The sequence below is a fragment of the Drosophila miranda genome (assembly GCF_003369915.1).
Source record: "Drosophila miranda strain MSH22 chromosome Y unlocalized genomic scaffold, D.miranda_PacBio2.1 Contig_Y2_pilon, whole genome shotgun sequence".
Classification (NCBI taxonomy): Eukaryota; Metazoa; Arthropoda; class Insecta; order Diptera; family Drosophilidae; genus Drosophila; species Drosophila miranda.
Window position 1 is genome coordinate 1,889,445 of NW_022881614.1, and position 15,820 is coordinate 1,905,264.

At 48.0% G+C, this 15,820-nt stretch overlaps 1 protein-coding gene and 1 pseudogene across 4 annotated transcripts; one reads left to right on the plus strand and one right to left on the minus strand.

Moving 5' to 3' along the window:
* Positions 1–568: 568 nt before the first annotated feature.
* LOC117192681 lies at positions 569–1,549 on the plus strand (annotated as a pseudogene).
* LOC117192680 (ATP-citrate synthase-like) lies at positions 1,343–13,880 on the minus strand. Of its 4 annotated transcripts, none has more exons than XM_033397408.1 (9): positions 13,792–13,880; positions 9,254–9,420; positions 5,982–6,167; positions 5,177–5,903; positions 4,782–5,102; positions 4,094–4,301; positions 2,786–4,019; positions 2,385–2,725; positions 1,343–2,311 (listed from the first exon to the last, which is right to left on the minus strand). In XM_033397408.1, the coding sequence occupies exons 2-9, from the start codon at positions 9,410–9,412 to the stop codon at positions 2,143–2,145; spliced, it is 3,345 nt and encodes a 1,114-aa protein (XP_033253299.1). In that variant the 5' UTR covers positions 9,413–9,420; positions 13,792–13,880; the 3' UTR covers positions 1,343–2,142. The 4 variants fall into 4 exon arrangements, with proteins under 4 accessions (XP_033253299.1, XP_033253298.1, XP_033253300.1 ...); XM_033397407.1 differs by lacking the exon at positions 13,792–13,880 and adding an exon at positions 9,529–9,635; XM_033397409.1 differs by lacking the exon at positions 13,792–13,880 and adding an exon at positions 9,529–9,634 and having other exon boundaries at positions 4,094–4,253.
* Between the last annotated feature and the right edge of the window lie 1,940 nt (positions 13,881–15,820).

Genomic DNA, 15,820 nt, shown 5'->3' on the forward strand with positions numbered 1-15,820 from the left:
TGCAGTAAATTTAAAATAGAGGGAGGGCGCGTGGCGTAAGCCATGGATTAGGCCAGCCGTTACCGTTCCAGCAGAGGGTGGCCAAAATGAACGTTGTGTTTGGTCACAGGTAGGGCGGGCGCGCGAAGTGATAACACCCAAGCTTCACCCACTTGATAGCCGACTGTTTATGATTTTCTTTGTTGTTGTTAGGTTGTTGTTAGTTTTGATGTCCCGAGAAGTAGTATGTCTCCTTTTTTGTCTACATTTGGCGGGCAAGGGGAACTACCCAGCCCTGGGGTCGACAGCTAGCCGGCATTGCCCTCTGGGAAACAAGCCAAGTGAAACAAACTATACGAATTTTAGCATAGGTCAGCTAAAAGCTATCGCTGGGTGCTTTGTAACTGAAGAGGAAGGATAGGATTGACCTACAAGACTAATTAGTATTAGTATTAAACTCGAGCTGTTATCTTGTTTAAATAAAGAGGGCTTAGGTGGTCTACGTTTTTTTTCATCGGTATTTTTTTAAAGTAGACGGTATATTTTGCTATATTTCTGAGTGTTGGACGGTATATTTTATCAACAAATCCTGCTCCACATACTTGTGCCACATCCCCATTTGCGGATTTGTTTTTGTTTTGTTTGCATCTGAAGGATATATTATCTGAAGCACAAAATTATAATTGTATAATATTAAATTTTATCGGTAAGGCCACGTAAAACAGTGGACTGAGATTAGTTTCCAAATTCTTAACACATAATTAAAATAGCAGTAATGGCTGTAAGTAAATTATACTGGCTCAGAATGCTAGGGAATCGACAATAAACATTTCGTTCTCTTACAGCCAACGCAGAAGGGCAAACAGGGCACGAAAGGTGCCAAGCAAATCGTCGAAGAAAACAAGACCACATTAGCATTTTATAGGAACATGGCCATTGGCTGTGCTGCACCTGCTCTCCTATTGAGCTTTCTAGTCTTCGAATTCAGCAAAGTCACAAACGTAAGTCAGATCAGTGACAAACTGCGGATACCTCTTAAATTAATGTAATTTCCATTCTCCACAGATCATGTACATCCTTTCATTGGCGATACTTGGCGGTGCCTACCAGTTCATGGCGTATGTCCCAAGCAAAGTTCTCGGAGACCGGTGCTCTACTAGACTCGGGCAACGATCTGAACATGGAAGGCGGCATAGCGGAGTGAGTAGTACTTGCATCTGAATCCGTTAGATATTAGCTAATCCTGTCTGCTTTGCTTGCAGAAATGTCAAGGACCTGATTATCCTTGTGGGCGTTTCCAAATTAACAAAAAATATTCAGCAAATTAAATTCGAGACAAAAGACAATCCCCGCAATTTTCAGCTACGTGAAACATTTTGTGCGATTTAATTTTTGGTGAATTTTTCCGAGTGAACAAACAATACAGTACTTCACGTCTCCACAAAAGGCCCACAGACTACTATAATTAATTTGTTCTGCGAACGATCGTCCTGTACTGGTGTGTGCATTGTAAATACATATACATTACGATATTATTTATAAATAAATGTGTGCTTGAGTGCAGAAGGAACTAGTGCATTTTCCACATCGTTTCTTTGCCTGGGAGGAGCTTGGTTTAACAAAATATTGCATGTTAAAAAGAAGCAACAAAATTGAAGGAATTAAGCTTTTTGCAACAATTTATTCTCTTGTTGTGGCTCCAAACTAAGGTAAGGTATAAAAGAAATATGAAATAATATTAGGCTGTGATGTTGTTCCACTAATTGAAAACGACCCTGCCCTGCCCCCTGGTGGTTCTTCGAGACACACCCATCTATAACAGATTACAAGAAACAACATGGGCTAAATGTTTGATAGCTTAACTTTAAATGCCGGCATAGGTGAGAGAAAAGGGACTGGGAGGGAGAAAGAGAGAGAGACGGTCGAAATTATAAGAGATTGTTCCGTCACATCCTACGCGAATATAACCAGCTAATGGAGTGTGTATTTGTGTGTGTGTTTTTGTGTTGTGACCAACTCCTCCGTTTTTGCTTAACATCGTAAATCTTAACTACAACAACTTCCGAATAATATATATATATGATATTTATATATATATATATACAGGTGTATATAAATATATAACATCAGGGCTAGCTCCTCCGCCACGGGTATGGTATGTTCTTAGTTGTATTGCTCGGGAATGACATAGGAGATGTCGTCCCATGGATGGCGATAGAGACCCTGCTTGAGACGCTTCTGGTCCATATAATGGCCGATGAAACCTATGCTACGGCCCAGCACAAACAGGGAGTTGATGGCACCCACATTGATGTACTCCTGCGCCTCCTCGCTGGAAAATAAAATTTAAGGATTCATAAATTATAGGTGCATTCTCATATAGAATATTCTGTCTCGCGTCCTACCTTGTAAAAGATCCACTGTTGCGGAGCATATCAACGAAAGCAGTGGCTATCACACCATCCACATTCAAAATCAAATTCGGCTTCTTGTTGGTAGTGATCTTCTCGACCTCCAGGGCGTATCTGAGCAGCGGACAGGCTGGGAAGTTCTCGAGGACAAATTCCTTGATGATTTTCACACGCACATCAGGATTGTTAATCGACTTGACGCGATGCCCAATGCCCAGTATCAGTTTCCCCTCCTTGCGCATCTTGTTCACAAACTCCATGGGATGCAAATTGGTGTTGTAGGCCTCCGAGAACTGTCTTGCCGAGCCATCCAGAGCACCACCAAACCGATCACCCTGAAAATTCGAATTTTTTAGAGGTCTTTCAGCAAAGGAAACGCGTTTTATTCCACTTACAATTGTCAGCAGGCCACTGACAACGGAAGACACCAGATCCTTTCCGGCACGGGCACACACAATGGTGTTGTGGGCGCCAGAGACAGCAGGTCCGTGATCGGCCGTCACCATGAGACACATTTCGAAGAACTTGCACACGTACGAGGGCAGACAGCGCTGGAACCAGAGCAGCGAGATGACACCGCCAATGCCCACATCCTTGCTGAGCACCTCCGAGATGGGCATACCCGCGTAGATCAGCTCCTGGCCACGCTCATCGCAAATCGAGGTCATGAACGACGCTGGCTTGCGGATGAGACCCAGCTCCCTTGCCCACGAGTAGTCCATGGGCACGGTCGGTGGCGGCACCTCCTCCTTGGGCACCACTCGGACCGTCTTCACCAGCTCACTGTACACGTGATGGATGAGCTCGCCGAGCGTGTCGAAGGAGTCTGGGACATAGGCACGTGCCTCCCGTAGAGCCTTGTTCTTGGCCGTGGCCGTTTCGCGGTCCGAGTTGGCGCAGGATCCGGCGTGTCCGAACTGTACCTTAGAGGTGAACATGCTGGCACAGGTGCCGATGCACCAGGCCACCAGTGGCTTGGTGATGCGTCCGTCCTGGAGAGCGGCGCACACATCGTACTCCTCGGTGCCGCCCACCTCGCCCAAAAGCACAATCAGCTTGGTCTCCGGATCGGCCTGGTAGCGCATTATGTGGTCCATGAACGTGGATCCTGGGTACCGATCGCCGCCAATGGCAATGCCCTCGATCACACCGTCGGTGGCCTTCGATATGATGTTGTTCAGCTCGTTGGACATGCCGCCGGAGCGAGAGACATAGGCCACGCTGCCCGGACGATAAAGTTTCGAGTGGAGAATGTTGTCCAGCATGCCGCCAGTGTTGCCGATCTTGAAGCAGCCTGGCTTAACGCCGCCCACTGTGGCGGGTCCGATTATGGCCACACCCTTCTTGTCGGCCCCAAGGATCAGTTTGCGGGTCATGTTCTCGGGTATGCCCTCGGCAATGATGGCAACGGTGCGTATCTGGGGGAACTCCAGCACCTCCAGCGTCGACTCGTAGGCACTGCGCAGGGAGGCAAAGCTCACCAAGACATCGACCTCCTTGTTCTTGTGGATGGCGTCGGACATCTTCTTGTAGACGGGAATGAGGATCTCCTTGTGGCCCCAATAGTATTTCTGCTTGTGATCGCCGGTGAATGGATATACCATTGCCACCACAGAGGGTTCTTCGCGTCTGCAGGGAGAACATATACGTTAAAGAGGGAGCTTCACTTAGGGTTATATATTCTGAATATTCTGAATGCTTGCCTGCAGATAAAATCAAAGTCAAGCATCGACTGCACCGCACGCTGCTGCATGCCCCACACAATCGCCTTGGTGGTGTTGGAGAAGAACTTTCGAGTTTGGCTCGAGCCATTGCGATGCCCGCTGTCACTGCTGGCACTGCTGCCATTGTCCGCCTCATCTGCTGAGATAGGTGGTAGTTTAATCGATTTAGCTGCGGTCGAGTTCAGGGCTTTTTGATTTTTGATCCCAGAATGAAGTCGAGTCGAGAGTTCGATTATAATGATGATATGGAGGAGAAGTAGAGAGCGAGATCAAACCAGTATACAAGATACACAAATAACGGAAACATATACAAATACGATACAGATACGATATATACGATATACAAACACGGGGTGTATGAGGATTCGCGGTGCAGTTTCGGGTTGATTGGCCAAACGAGCATTTCAAAATATTTGTTGTTGTCGGTTGTCGAGGGCGAGAGCGATCAATGCAAATACATACAAAATACAGAGAGAATAAAAAGAGAGAGAGAGAGAGATCAGATAAGTGCAGGACAATCAATGCAATCGATGCCACAGCAAGGATACAAAATATTAAAAATACGATTACTGCTAGAATGGATTAGTGATCTCCTTTGGGGTACACACACACCATACAACAGATTTCACGTTCAGATGCCATTCTAATTCAATTCCATTTTACTTACCGGAGCCCAGGGCCTCGCTGCTGGCATCGCTGGCCGCCTTGAGATCAGCCTGCGCCTGCTGGCCGCCAGGAAGCAGGAAATTGGCGGTGGAGAACTCCACACTGGCCACCTTCGGGATGGGCCGCTTGCCCAGGGCCATTCCGCAAATGGAAGTCATGTGTGTTTCGGGCCCAAACACGTGCAGCGGTATGCCCAAGGTGCCGCCAAAGTCACGCATGCGGCGCAGACCCTCCTGATAGTTGGGCCCAGCGCGGCGCACAAAGATCGAGACATTGTGCTCGACCAGCTTTGGCTGGAACTCACGCAGGGCCGTGATAATGCCTGGGATAAGGAATGAGTACAATATTGATCGATGGCTGATAAGATATATATATATGTATATAGGTATATATCACCTTGGAAGGTCGCGGCAACGTTTGTGAAGTTGGCAATGCCACCGCCGGTTATCAGCACCTTGCCATCGGGGTGCTTGGGCGAGGAGGTCATCAGGTTGAGTATGGTTTTGGCGTACTCGTACGTCTGCTGCTCGGAGGGGGCACCACTGTACTCGCCATAGTTTGCCAGCTCTGAGGCGCCGCCCAGATCGCAAATGGTGTCCGAATAGACCCCGCTGGCACCGCCCCCCGCCACCATCGTCCAGATGCGACCATTCCGATTTAGAATCGTGAGCTTGAGCGAGGCCCCGCTCTTGGCATCCAAATCGGCGATGTAGGCCTCCTCGGGATAGGCATCGCGGCCAAATGGTGGCGGATAATCGATCTCTCCCCACTTGGGACGGCAGATAAAGTCAGCCGTCGAGTCCAGCTTGGCGGCCAGGTCCAGTATGTACAGATTGTCGGCCGTCACCACCAGGGGATTGATCTCCAGATATGTGAAGTACAAGTCCACGAACGTCGCATACAAGGCGCTAATGAATTTGGCAATGCGCTCCCTCTGGCTGGCATCCTTGACCTCCTTGAGCAGCTTGCTCTTGACATCGGCCAGCGAGAGGTCACTGTTCACTGGGACATCCAGCTTCACGGCCTTCGCATCCACATCGCCAATGTCCACGCCACCCTGATGATAGAACAGAATCGTGTCCGCCGATCGATGGGAATAGATGCACACGTACATTTCCTCCGCCTGGGACAGAGCAGAAAACAGTTAAGGGGTCGGATTCGACTCAATTGAGATTGAAAAAGAGTGTGGTGTGGCACTCACGTCGGTGTGTGGCAGAAAGGGTTCGATGATGAAGTTCCGCAGCTTGCCCACGGCATTGCCGATCTTCTGATCCTTGTTGATGCGCTCGCCAAGCCATTGTTTCACCTGCTCAAAGCTCTTCTTCACGCCAATCAGTCCCAGTTTGCCGCGACGCTTGATCAACTGATCGGGCTTGACCACCAGCGGCTGCAAGAAAGGAGAGCATCCCCAAAATCGAAATGTTAATTAAACTGTTGATAAGATACGAGTGCGAGTATGCGGTACGGCCGCAAAGCATTGCTTCGCACAGCCGTTCCTCCTTACTCCTCCGAAACTTTCCTTTCCCTCTCCGCTCTCCGTAGCTCCCGCATTATAGTGGCGGCGAACCTAGTGGTGGCATCCCACGCCTTGGGATTCGCTACCATGAGCGGCACGATCCCTCCGACGCTAATGCTGGTGGCTAGCTCATCCTCTAGCTGGCGCCTCTCGTACTCGAAACGGTGGCATTCAAAGAAGACGTGGTGAGCGTCCTCCACGATACCTCGACCACATTATGGGCACCAGTCCTCCGATTCGTGTCCAAACCGCTTCAGGTACGATCTGAAGCATCCGTGGCCGCTCAGCATCTGAGTGAGGTGGAAGTCCACCTGTCCGTGCTTCCTCTCCAACCACAGCTTGATATCCGGAATCAGCTGGTGGGTCCAGCGTCCTTTAGTCGAGGAATCCCACTTCATCAGCCACCTCCAAGTGCTCTCTAAATGAAAGCCTAGTGTCCAGCATTACTCCAAGGTATTTAAGAGCCCTTTGCGAAGTAATGTCGTGTCCGCCGACCGACACTCGGGCCGTCTCCACCTTCTTCCTGCTGCTAATCAGAACAGCCTCGGTCTTGTGGGCCGCCAGCTGTAATCCCGCTAAGGCGAGCCACGTCTCCACGGCACGGATTGCCCCGTTTGCAGCTGCTTCAACTGCTGCAAGGTCCTTGGCTACCACTACGATGGCGACGTCATCGGCAAACCCGACGACCGTCGTGCCCTCGGGAAGGTTCAGTCGCAGAACTCCATCATACATCGTATTCCACAGGAGCGGCCCCAGCACCGACCCCTGCGGGACTCCAGCAGTTACTCTATATGATCTTATACCTTCGCTCGTCTCGTACAGCAGCACCCTCTCACTGAGGTAGCTGTCCACTATTCTCAGGAGGTATTCCGGGATCCGTATCCCCCGTAGGGCTTCCATCGTTTTACCCCAGTCCGCAGAGTTGAAAGCGTTTTTTATATCCAGGGTAACCAGCAGGCAGTACTGCTTTTGGCCCGCTCTCCAGCGGGTCCCACTTATTGCATTCTCCGCTATGTTGGTGACTATGCCAGTGGCATCCAGGGTTGATCTGCCTTTCCGGAAGCCATACTGGTTGGGCGACAAGCCGCCGGCATCTTCAATGGCACGGCTGAGCCTACGTGCAATGAGCTTTTCGCATACCTTCCCCGCGTTGTCCAGGAGACAAATTGGTCTGTACGAGGAAGGCTCGCCTGGTGGTTTCCCTGGCTTGTTGAGCAGCAGTAGCTTTAGAATCTTCCACCTATCGGGGAAGGTACCTTCTAGCAGACACTTATAGAAGACCTCGGCGAAGGCGGATGGCTGTAGTGCCAATGCCAGTTTTAAAGCCCTATTTGGGATTGCATCCGGGCCTGGGGCTTTTTTTGCTGGGCAGGCTCCTACCGGCTTTTAGGATCTCCGCTTCCGTGATCATTTCGATGCCCGTGATCGGTGCGTCGCTTTCTAAGGGGCCTGGACGCCATCTTCTCGCTGGGGAACAGGGTGTGCACTATGTCCTCGAGGGTGCTGGGGTCCGTTGGCGCCTTGCTCCCGGCACTTAGCCGCTTCATAACGATGTTGTAAGCCCTACCCCAGGGGTCTTGTTCCGCTGTGTCGCAGAGCTGGAGAAAGCATTCCCGCTTGCTGCTCCGAATTGCATGCTTCAGTGCCTTCCTGGCGGTCCTATACTCCTCATGCGATGTGACGAACCGAGTCGTGCGTCGCGCTCTCTGCATAGCTCGTCTGGCCCTTAGACACGTTGTCCGGAGCCTGTCGATGTCGGCGTTCCACCACACGATTGGCTCGTGGTGCCGTAGGAATGGCTTCCGCTTCTCATGCTCCTGTCACAGGCCTCCTCCATTCGCAAGGCGAGCTGGTTGGCCGATTCGTTGGCACTTGTGTCCCCGAGGGCCTCCCACGTCTCAAGGCTTCTAGCCAGAGCGCTGGTGTTGAGCGTGTCCACGATGTAGGCTTTGCTCCTCGCGCTTGATCTGCTGGGTCTGGGGCGTTCGCCAATGGTGCATACTATGGCTTCGTGGTCGCTTCCGGTGTACACGTCTCCTATTCGCCACCTTGCAATGCGCAGCTGCGAAGGGCTCGCGAACGTTAGGTCAATGATTGACCCAGCGCTACCCCTGCAGAAGGTTTAGCAAGTGTGTGTGTGTGTGAATGTGTGTGGAGCCAGATCAGGCGATAGCGAGCGAGCGTCCCCAAGGGTCAGGCCGGCCACACAGCCAGCGCCTCGTCATTGACAATGACAATCCCCGGGTACACTATACGCGAAAACACAGATGTTGTCGGAGATGCCTATTAGAAAACCGTACGAGTGTAAATTGAGCAAATGTCATCCGAGTCGTCAGGCAACACCAAATCGTAGTGCAAGACAGAACTTTCAAAAAGAATAAGTGTTTACTTTCGGAAGAAGCCGGGGAGCATCGTCAGCGCTTTTTGTGTTTTCGCCCTTCCGCAAACAATAAAAACATCACGCGACATTTGGAAGATTTAAGATTTCTCGCTTTCAATGACCGATAAAACGCGAGTGAATTTCCGCTACGAATCTACAAGATTGAGTAATTCTATTGTGAGCAGCAGTAGCACTTATCGTGCTCCCGGTGACGACCACGCCACACGACCTCTAGCTATAGCTATAGCCAATAGTGTTCAATAATCATGCACGCCGATAAACAAACGCCACACGAAAAAACCGCGCAGCCAATCCGCCCTTCTATCAGAATCACTCGGTCGCCTGGCGCTCGCAACATGCTGCTTATCAGGTCAGCGCCGGCTTAGTCATCCGGGGATGGCGTGCAGAGATCCCGCCGTCCCCACGTTCGCCTGTCCCCCGCTTTTGCGGGGTCAACTTCAATGACAACGTCGAATGTTTGTGGCCGACGCTGGCCTAATTAACGGTTGCTGCTGCTGCTTCTCCTGCTGCTACTGCTGATTAGGGATCCTTTAGGCTATTTTTAAATGGAACTCACCGTGGTCAGCAACCAGGGCTGATCGACACTCAGCTTGGACCAGTCTGTGTCGGCATTGACTGTGGCAAAGGGACAAGTGGCCGCGCCTGCGCCATGGGCATTGAGGTGACGGTTCAGGATATCCTTGCCCGTGGCTTCAGTGATTGCTTTCGCCGACATCCCAGATGCTGTCAAGGGTAGAAAGAGAGAAACATAGGATATAGAGGCATGTCATTAGCATGGATCGGAGTTCAATGGCAAATATGGACCCCACCCCACCCCGTGTCGTGCCGTACCGTTTGACTTTTGTCTGTACTTTCAAACTTTGATTTTACCAGTATTTACTTAGAATTGATTAGAGACGGAGCCACCCGTTAGAGTGTTTGTGTGTGAGTGTGCAAGTGCAATAGGTATTTCTGACGGTGTGTGTGTGTGGTGCGTGTGTTGGTGTCCGGTGTTTTATTTCTGGAATCGAATCACTTGGAAACCTGTGGGTCTGTCAACCTGCACGATGTTGAGTTTGGAAGTAAACTCAAATCAAATATGCGCAAGCACCAGCCATGAAAGGGAAACAAAAGCTAAGCAACAGGGCAGGCAGCGTCAGCGTCAGCGACCGCCTCGTCAGCGCCTGCCTTCGTGCGACGACTTAAGCGCGAGCGCGAGCACAAGCTCTTCGGGTGCCTCGCCGTCTTTGGAAGATTGGGAGATTTAAGAGCGACAGACAACGGGGCTTACGTTAGTCCCCAAGAATAAGCCTCTCTCCAGATTAAGGGGGAGGCTGGCACTGGGTTTATGCACTAACTGGACAGTGGTCCACAGTCTTTCACTTGTCAAACAAGTGGTTGGGCTGTTATGAACCGGTTATCGAAGGGCAGCAGCTGCCTGCCAGCTTAACTTTCTCCCAAAATTTCTTCAAACTAAATGATGTGAGGAGTCGAGGGCGAAACGGTACCCACTAGTGGCTGGGCTAGCTAGTGGAGCTTTGAATCTAATTTGCAAAGCACACACATTGACTTTGCTATATGCCCGCTGTATACATATACAGTCAAGGAAAAAAGTCAACATACAGCACCGATTTTTCAATATTTCGGGTTTTCGCAATGAAAATTAAAAAAGTTGGTATGCCATTATTTAGGACACTTAAAGTTATTATTAATTCAGAAAAAAAACTTAAACAAAAACGAGGGTGAACGTTGTGAGTTGCTGCGGAACATGCTGTGGTTTGGAACATTCAACAAACTCATTTTGTAGAGGACATCCGTTTACTTCAGAAGCAAAAACCATTAAAAAGCAGCTTAAGTTTCTTACTCCCTTTTTAGAAGTCGTGAACGGATTCCAACTTATAAAGGTTGGTGGACGTTTGGAATACTCAGACCTCCAAGACGGTCAAAAACATCCGTTGCTGCTGCCTAGTCAGTCCAAATTTGTATGGAACTATATTCGCCATTTGCATCTTCGGAACTATCACGCTGGACCTAAAGCCCTAGTCGCTCTCATTCGTTTGGAGTATTGGATCGTTAACGCCAGAGACTTGGCACGTAGAATTGTTCGCTCCTGTGTACACTGCGTTCGCTACAGACCGAAGCTGCTACAACAACTCATGGGCTCATTACCGCCTACGCGACTCGCTCCGGCTCGACCCTTTGAACGCTGTGGAGTTGACTTTTGTGGACCCATCAACACATATCTACGCATTCGAGGAAAGGGACCTACAAAAGCATACATAGCCGTGTTCGTTTGCCTTTTCACCAAGGCCGTTCACATCGAAGTAGTCTCTGATTTGTCAACAAAGGCGTTCTTAAACGCATTGAAACGGATGGGAGGTCGTCGCAAGCTGCCGACAGACATCTTCTGCGATAATGCCACTAACTTTGTAGGGGCATCGAATCAACTGCAGGAACTAAAAAAGTTTATGTTTTTAAAGCAGACCCAAGATGCAATCTATAAATTTTGCGCATCTGACTTTATTAATTTCCATTTTATTCCCCCCAGGGCACCTCATTTCGGAGGCCTTTGGGAAGCGGCAGTCAAGAGTGCAAAGGGGCTGTTAAATCGTACGCTGGCCAACACCAGGTTCACCTTCGAAGAGTTGAGCACTGTCGTCGTCGAGATAGAATCGATCCTCAACTCGCGCCCGCTATCGCCGCTTTCGTCAGACCCAAATGACTATAGCACTCTCACGGCTGGTCATCTCTTGGTTGGCGAATCATTGCGATCACTACCTGAAAGGTCCCTCGAGAATATCAAGCTGTCAAGTATGGACCGCTACGATGCGATTACGGCCGTCAAGCAACGGTTTTGGAAGCAATGGTCTGCTGACTATGTCAACGAATTACGATCGCGCACGAAGTGGACAGCACCCTCAACGAACCTCACCGAGGGCACGTTGGTCATCATCCATGAGGACAACCTGCCACCGCTACGCTGGAAACTAGGCCGAGTGCAGTCTACTGTGCTTGGGAAGGATGGACTTGTACGGGTGGTGCACCTCCGCACTGCAAATGGAGCATGTTGCAGGCCAATACACAAGTTGGCAATTCTTCCGGTGGTTTGAAAGCAGTCCTTTCAACGGGGCCGGGATGTTCGGTCAAACTCCTTTAAGGAACAAGTATTCAAATGACCCTCGTAAAATAGAGAGCCTACGCTCACTTTTTGTATTTACTCACCATTTACTCACATACAGCCTCTATGCTTTTGTATTATAGTCTCAAAGTCATCTTAATATTAATACTTTTTATACTTTTAATATTTGGTTGGTCCACCATTGGCATCTATTACAGCCTGTAGTCGTCGGGGCATCGATGCCACCAAATTTTCGGTTGTTGTGGGCGGAAATTCGGCCCATGCTCGAATGAGGGCGGTTTTGAGGCTTTCCCGACTGCTGATGTTATACTTCCGTACCAATCTTTCTAAAATATCCCAAAGATGTTCGATTGGGTTAAGGTCTGGAGATTGGGGTGGTGAACGAAGCTGTCTTGGGGCATAATACAGCAACCAATCACGCACAACATGTGCGGTGTGCTTCGGATCGTTGTCCTGTTGGAAGATCCAACTGCTTCCCAGGCTCAATGTATCCACCGATGTGCTCCAAAATTGGCGGAACACATCGAAAAGTGTTCAGGAGTCATTGTGCACCCAAAAAGAATTGCCAATTTTTTGCACAGGATGGTTTCAAGAGCCGAGTTCCACGAAAGAAACCATTGATTTCAGAAAAGAATCGGATTTTGCGCCTGGAATTCGCCAAAGCGCACTTAAATAAGGATCCAAACTTTTGGAAAAGCGTTTTATTTACAGATGAAAGTAAATACAACATTTTCGGAAGTGATGGCCGTTCCAGAGTTTTGAGAAAGGCAAACACCGCTCTTGACCCTATAAACATAATACCCACCGTCAAGCATGGAGGTGGTAGTGTAATGGTTTGGGGCGCTATGGCGTCGCCTGGAGTAGGTAATTTGGTGTTTGTGGAAGGGAATATGGATCGCTTCCAGTATAAGAAGATATTGGAAGAAAATTTTGGAAACATCGGTGGATACATTGAGCCTGGGAAGCAGTTGGATCTTCCAACAGGACAACGATCCAAAGCACACCGCACATGTTGTGCGTGATTGGTTGCTGTATTATGCTCCAAGACAGCTTCGTTCACCACCCCAATCTCCAGACCTTCACCCAATCGAACATCTTTGGGACATTTTAGAAAGATTGGTACGGAAGTATAACATCAGCAGTCGGGAAAGCCTCAAAACCGCCCTCATTCGAGCTTGGGCCGAAGTTCCGCCCACAACAACCGAAAATTTGGTGACATCGATGCCCCGACGACTACAGGCTGTAATAGATGCCAATGGTGGACCAACCAAATATTAAAAGTATAAAAAGTATTAATATTAAGATGACTTTGAGACTATAATACAAAAGCATAGAGGCTGTATGTACACTTTTTTCCGTGAACATCTTATGTTTTTTCGTTGTAACTTTAGTATACATAATTTTTGTTTAAGTTTTTTTCTGAAATAATAATAACTTTAAGTGTCCTAAATAATGGCATACCAACTTTTTTAATTTTCATTGCGAAAACCCGAAATATTGAAAAATCGGTGCTGTATGTTGACTTTTTTCCTTGACTGTATAGTACATGTTATAGTATCTATCTGCATAATTTACATCAGGTAACGAAGTTCACTGCGCAGCGTTGCGTTCCGTTCCTATTTCTGACGCGTATGGCAATCTGCCGCGGTTTTTAGCGAAACCGAATTTAGTAAGAGGTGAAAGTGGGCAAAATCAATACAGCAGCAGTTGCATCACAGGCCATGAGGTCAGCTTTACTTTAATCTAACGTTGCAAGTGCTCGCTTTAGTATTTCAGTATTAAATTCTCAAGCATCTGCATAGCTATGCACGTAAATTTCTGCAAGATTCAATGTGAGTACGTGCCCGCCCGATGTGTGTACATTTGCGAGATCTACGTCACTCTGGTTACCCATGTTTTACTTTCAAATAGCACTTGCAGTGTGTTAATAACTGCCGATTTAGCAGTCCCGGATTATTCTGATGGGGTACACTCACTTTAGTTATAGCAACTTCGCGTATATTAGTTAGTAATTTACACGTAAACCAAAAATCGCAAAATATCTTTTTCGTTTTTGTTTTTGTTTTACCAGTGTGACCGCGGACTTTATACTACATATACTACATGTTCGTTTCTACATGATTTACATTTTGCTCAAGACCAACCGCCCAAGAAAAGAAACGCATGCAAGGTAAAGTCCACCCCTTTTGCCATCACCCGCGAGGTGGGGTTCGGACGAGCCTTGCTATTTGCCTTGGCTTGGCTGTTTTTGCCTGTTGTCCCTACCCCCTTTTATAGGCCATTCCATATCAGGACTTATTTCTTCGTTGCAGTAGAGAGCAGCAGTATGACCGTCTAACCCTCAGAAATACCGCAAATATACCGTAAGTATACTGACGAATTATTCAAGCTCCATCAAATTCGTCTTTTTATACCCGATACTCAAAATGAGTATTGGGGTATATTAGATTTGTGGTAAAAGTGGATGTGTGTAACGTCCAGAAGGAATCGTTTCCGACCCCATAAAGTATATATATTCTTGATCAGCATCAATAGCCGAGTCGATTGAGCCCTGTCTGTCTGTCCGTCTGTCCGTCCGTCCGTCCGTACGTCCGTCCGTCCCCTTCAGCGCCTAGTGCTCAAAGACTATAAGAGCTAGAGCAACGATATTTTGGATCCAGACTTCTGTGATATGCCACTGCTACAAAAATATTTCAAAACTTCGCCCCGCCCACTTCCGCCCCCACAAAGGACGAAAATCTGTGGCATCTACATTTTTAAAGAAAGTATAAAACTAAAAACTCAGAATCGTAGAAGATGACTATATCTTCTAGAGTGCAAAATCTGAACCAGATCGTATAATTATTATAGCCAGAATCAAGAAAACAATTTCATTCTTTCTCGCTCTGTCTCTCTCTAACACACAGGTTTCATGGTCGGTTTTGCCAATTGCAAAATATGAGTTCAAGGATCTCAGAACCTATAAGAGCCAGAGCAACGAAATTTGGTATCCACACTCCTGTGATATCGGACCTTGACCGTTTCGTGTCCAAATTTCGCCACACCCCCTTCCGCCCACGCAAAGGACGAAAATCTGGGGCATCCACAAATCTCAGAGACTATTACTAGAGTAACCAAATTTGGTATCCGCACTTCTGTTAGATCTCACTATAAAACGTATATCTCAGAATTTCGCCCCACCCCCTTCCGCCCCCACAAAAGACGAAAATCTGTTGCATCCACAATATTGCACATTCGAGAAAACTAAAAACGCAGAATCATAGTTAATGACCATATCTATCAGATTGCTGAATCTGGATCAGATCGGATCATTTTTGTAGCCAAAAGGAACAAATCAATTTGCAGTAGCTACGCAGCCCCCGACGTCACGCTCAGACTGATTTTCTGTCTCTCTCGCACGCACTCTTTGTCGTGTCGTTCAATATTAGCGGCGTCTGCCGGAGAGAGCCATACTGACTTAGTATCGGGTATAACTGTAGAGTGGCGGTGTCCGCAGCAACTCACAACGTTCCACCTCGTTTGATATTCGGTTTAATATTACTAGCTGGATAGAACGCTCAGCCACTTTCACATAATTTTATCCGATTAGTGAATCAATTTTCTACTTGACTGGCCTATTTTAAATACTGCTGCAGCGATTGCTTTGATTTTCTTATGTATGTGTATGTGTCTCGTATACCGATAAACAAACGGACATAGCCCTCTTAGCCCCCTTTATTAAAACAGGTGACATGATCGGAAATTTGCTATGGTTTTGTATATACGCGGATATGCCTTATAGGCGCTGTAGAGATAATGTTTTTTATCCCCAATCGGCCGACTAATTATTTCGAATTAAATAAAACTCGGCGCAGAAATAAAATTACGATATGTTCTTTAATGCGTGACATCCAAATTGCAAGTGTGGCTTGCCTGCCCTTTACATTGCCGCTGCAATTACATTGGCAGCTGCTTCCTGCATTGCTGCTCTAAGTTTTGGTACTCCCGCGTTGTGGGTCGAAAATC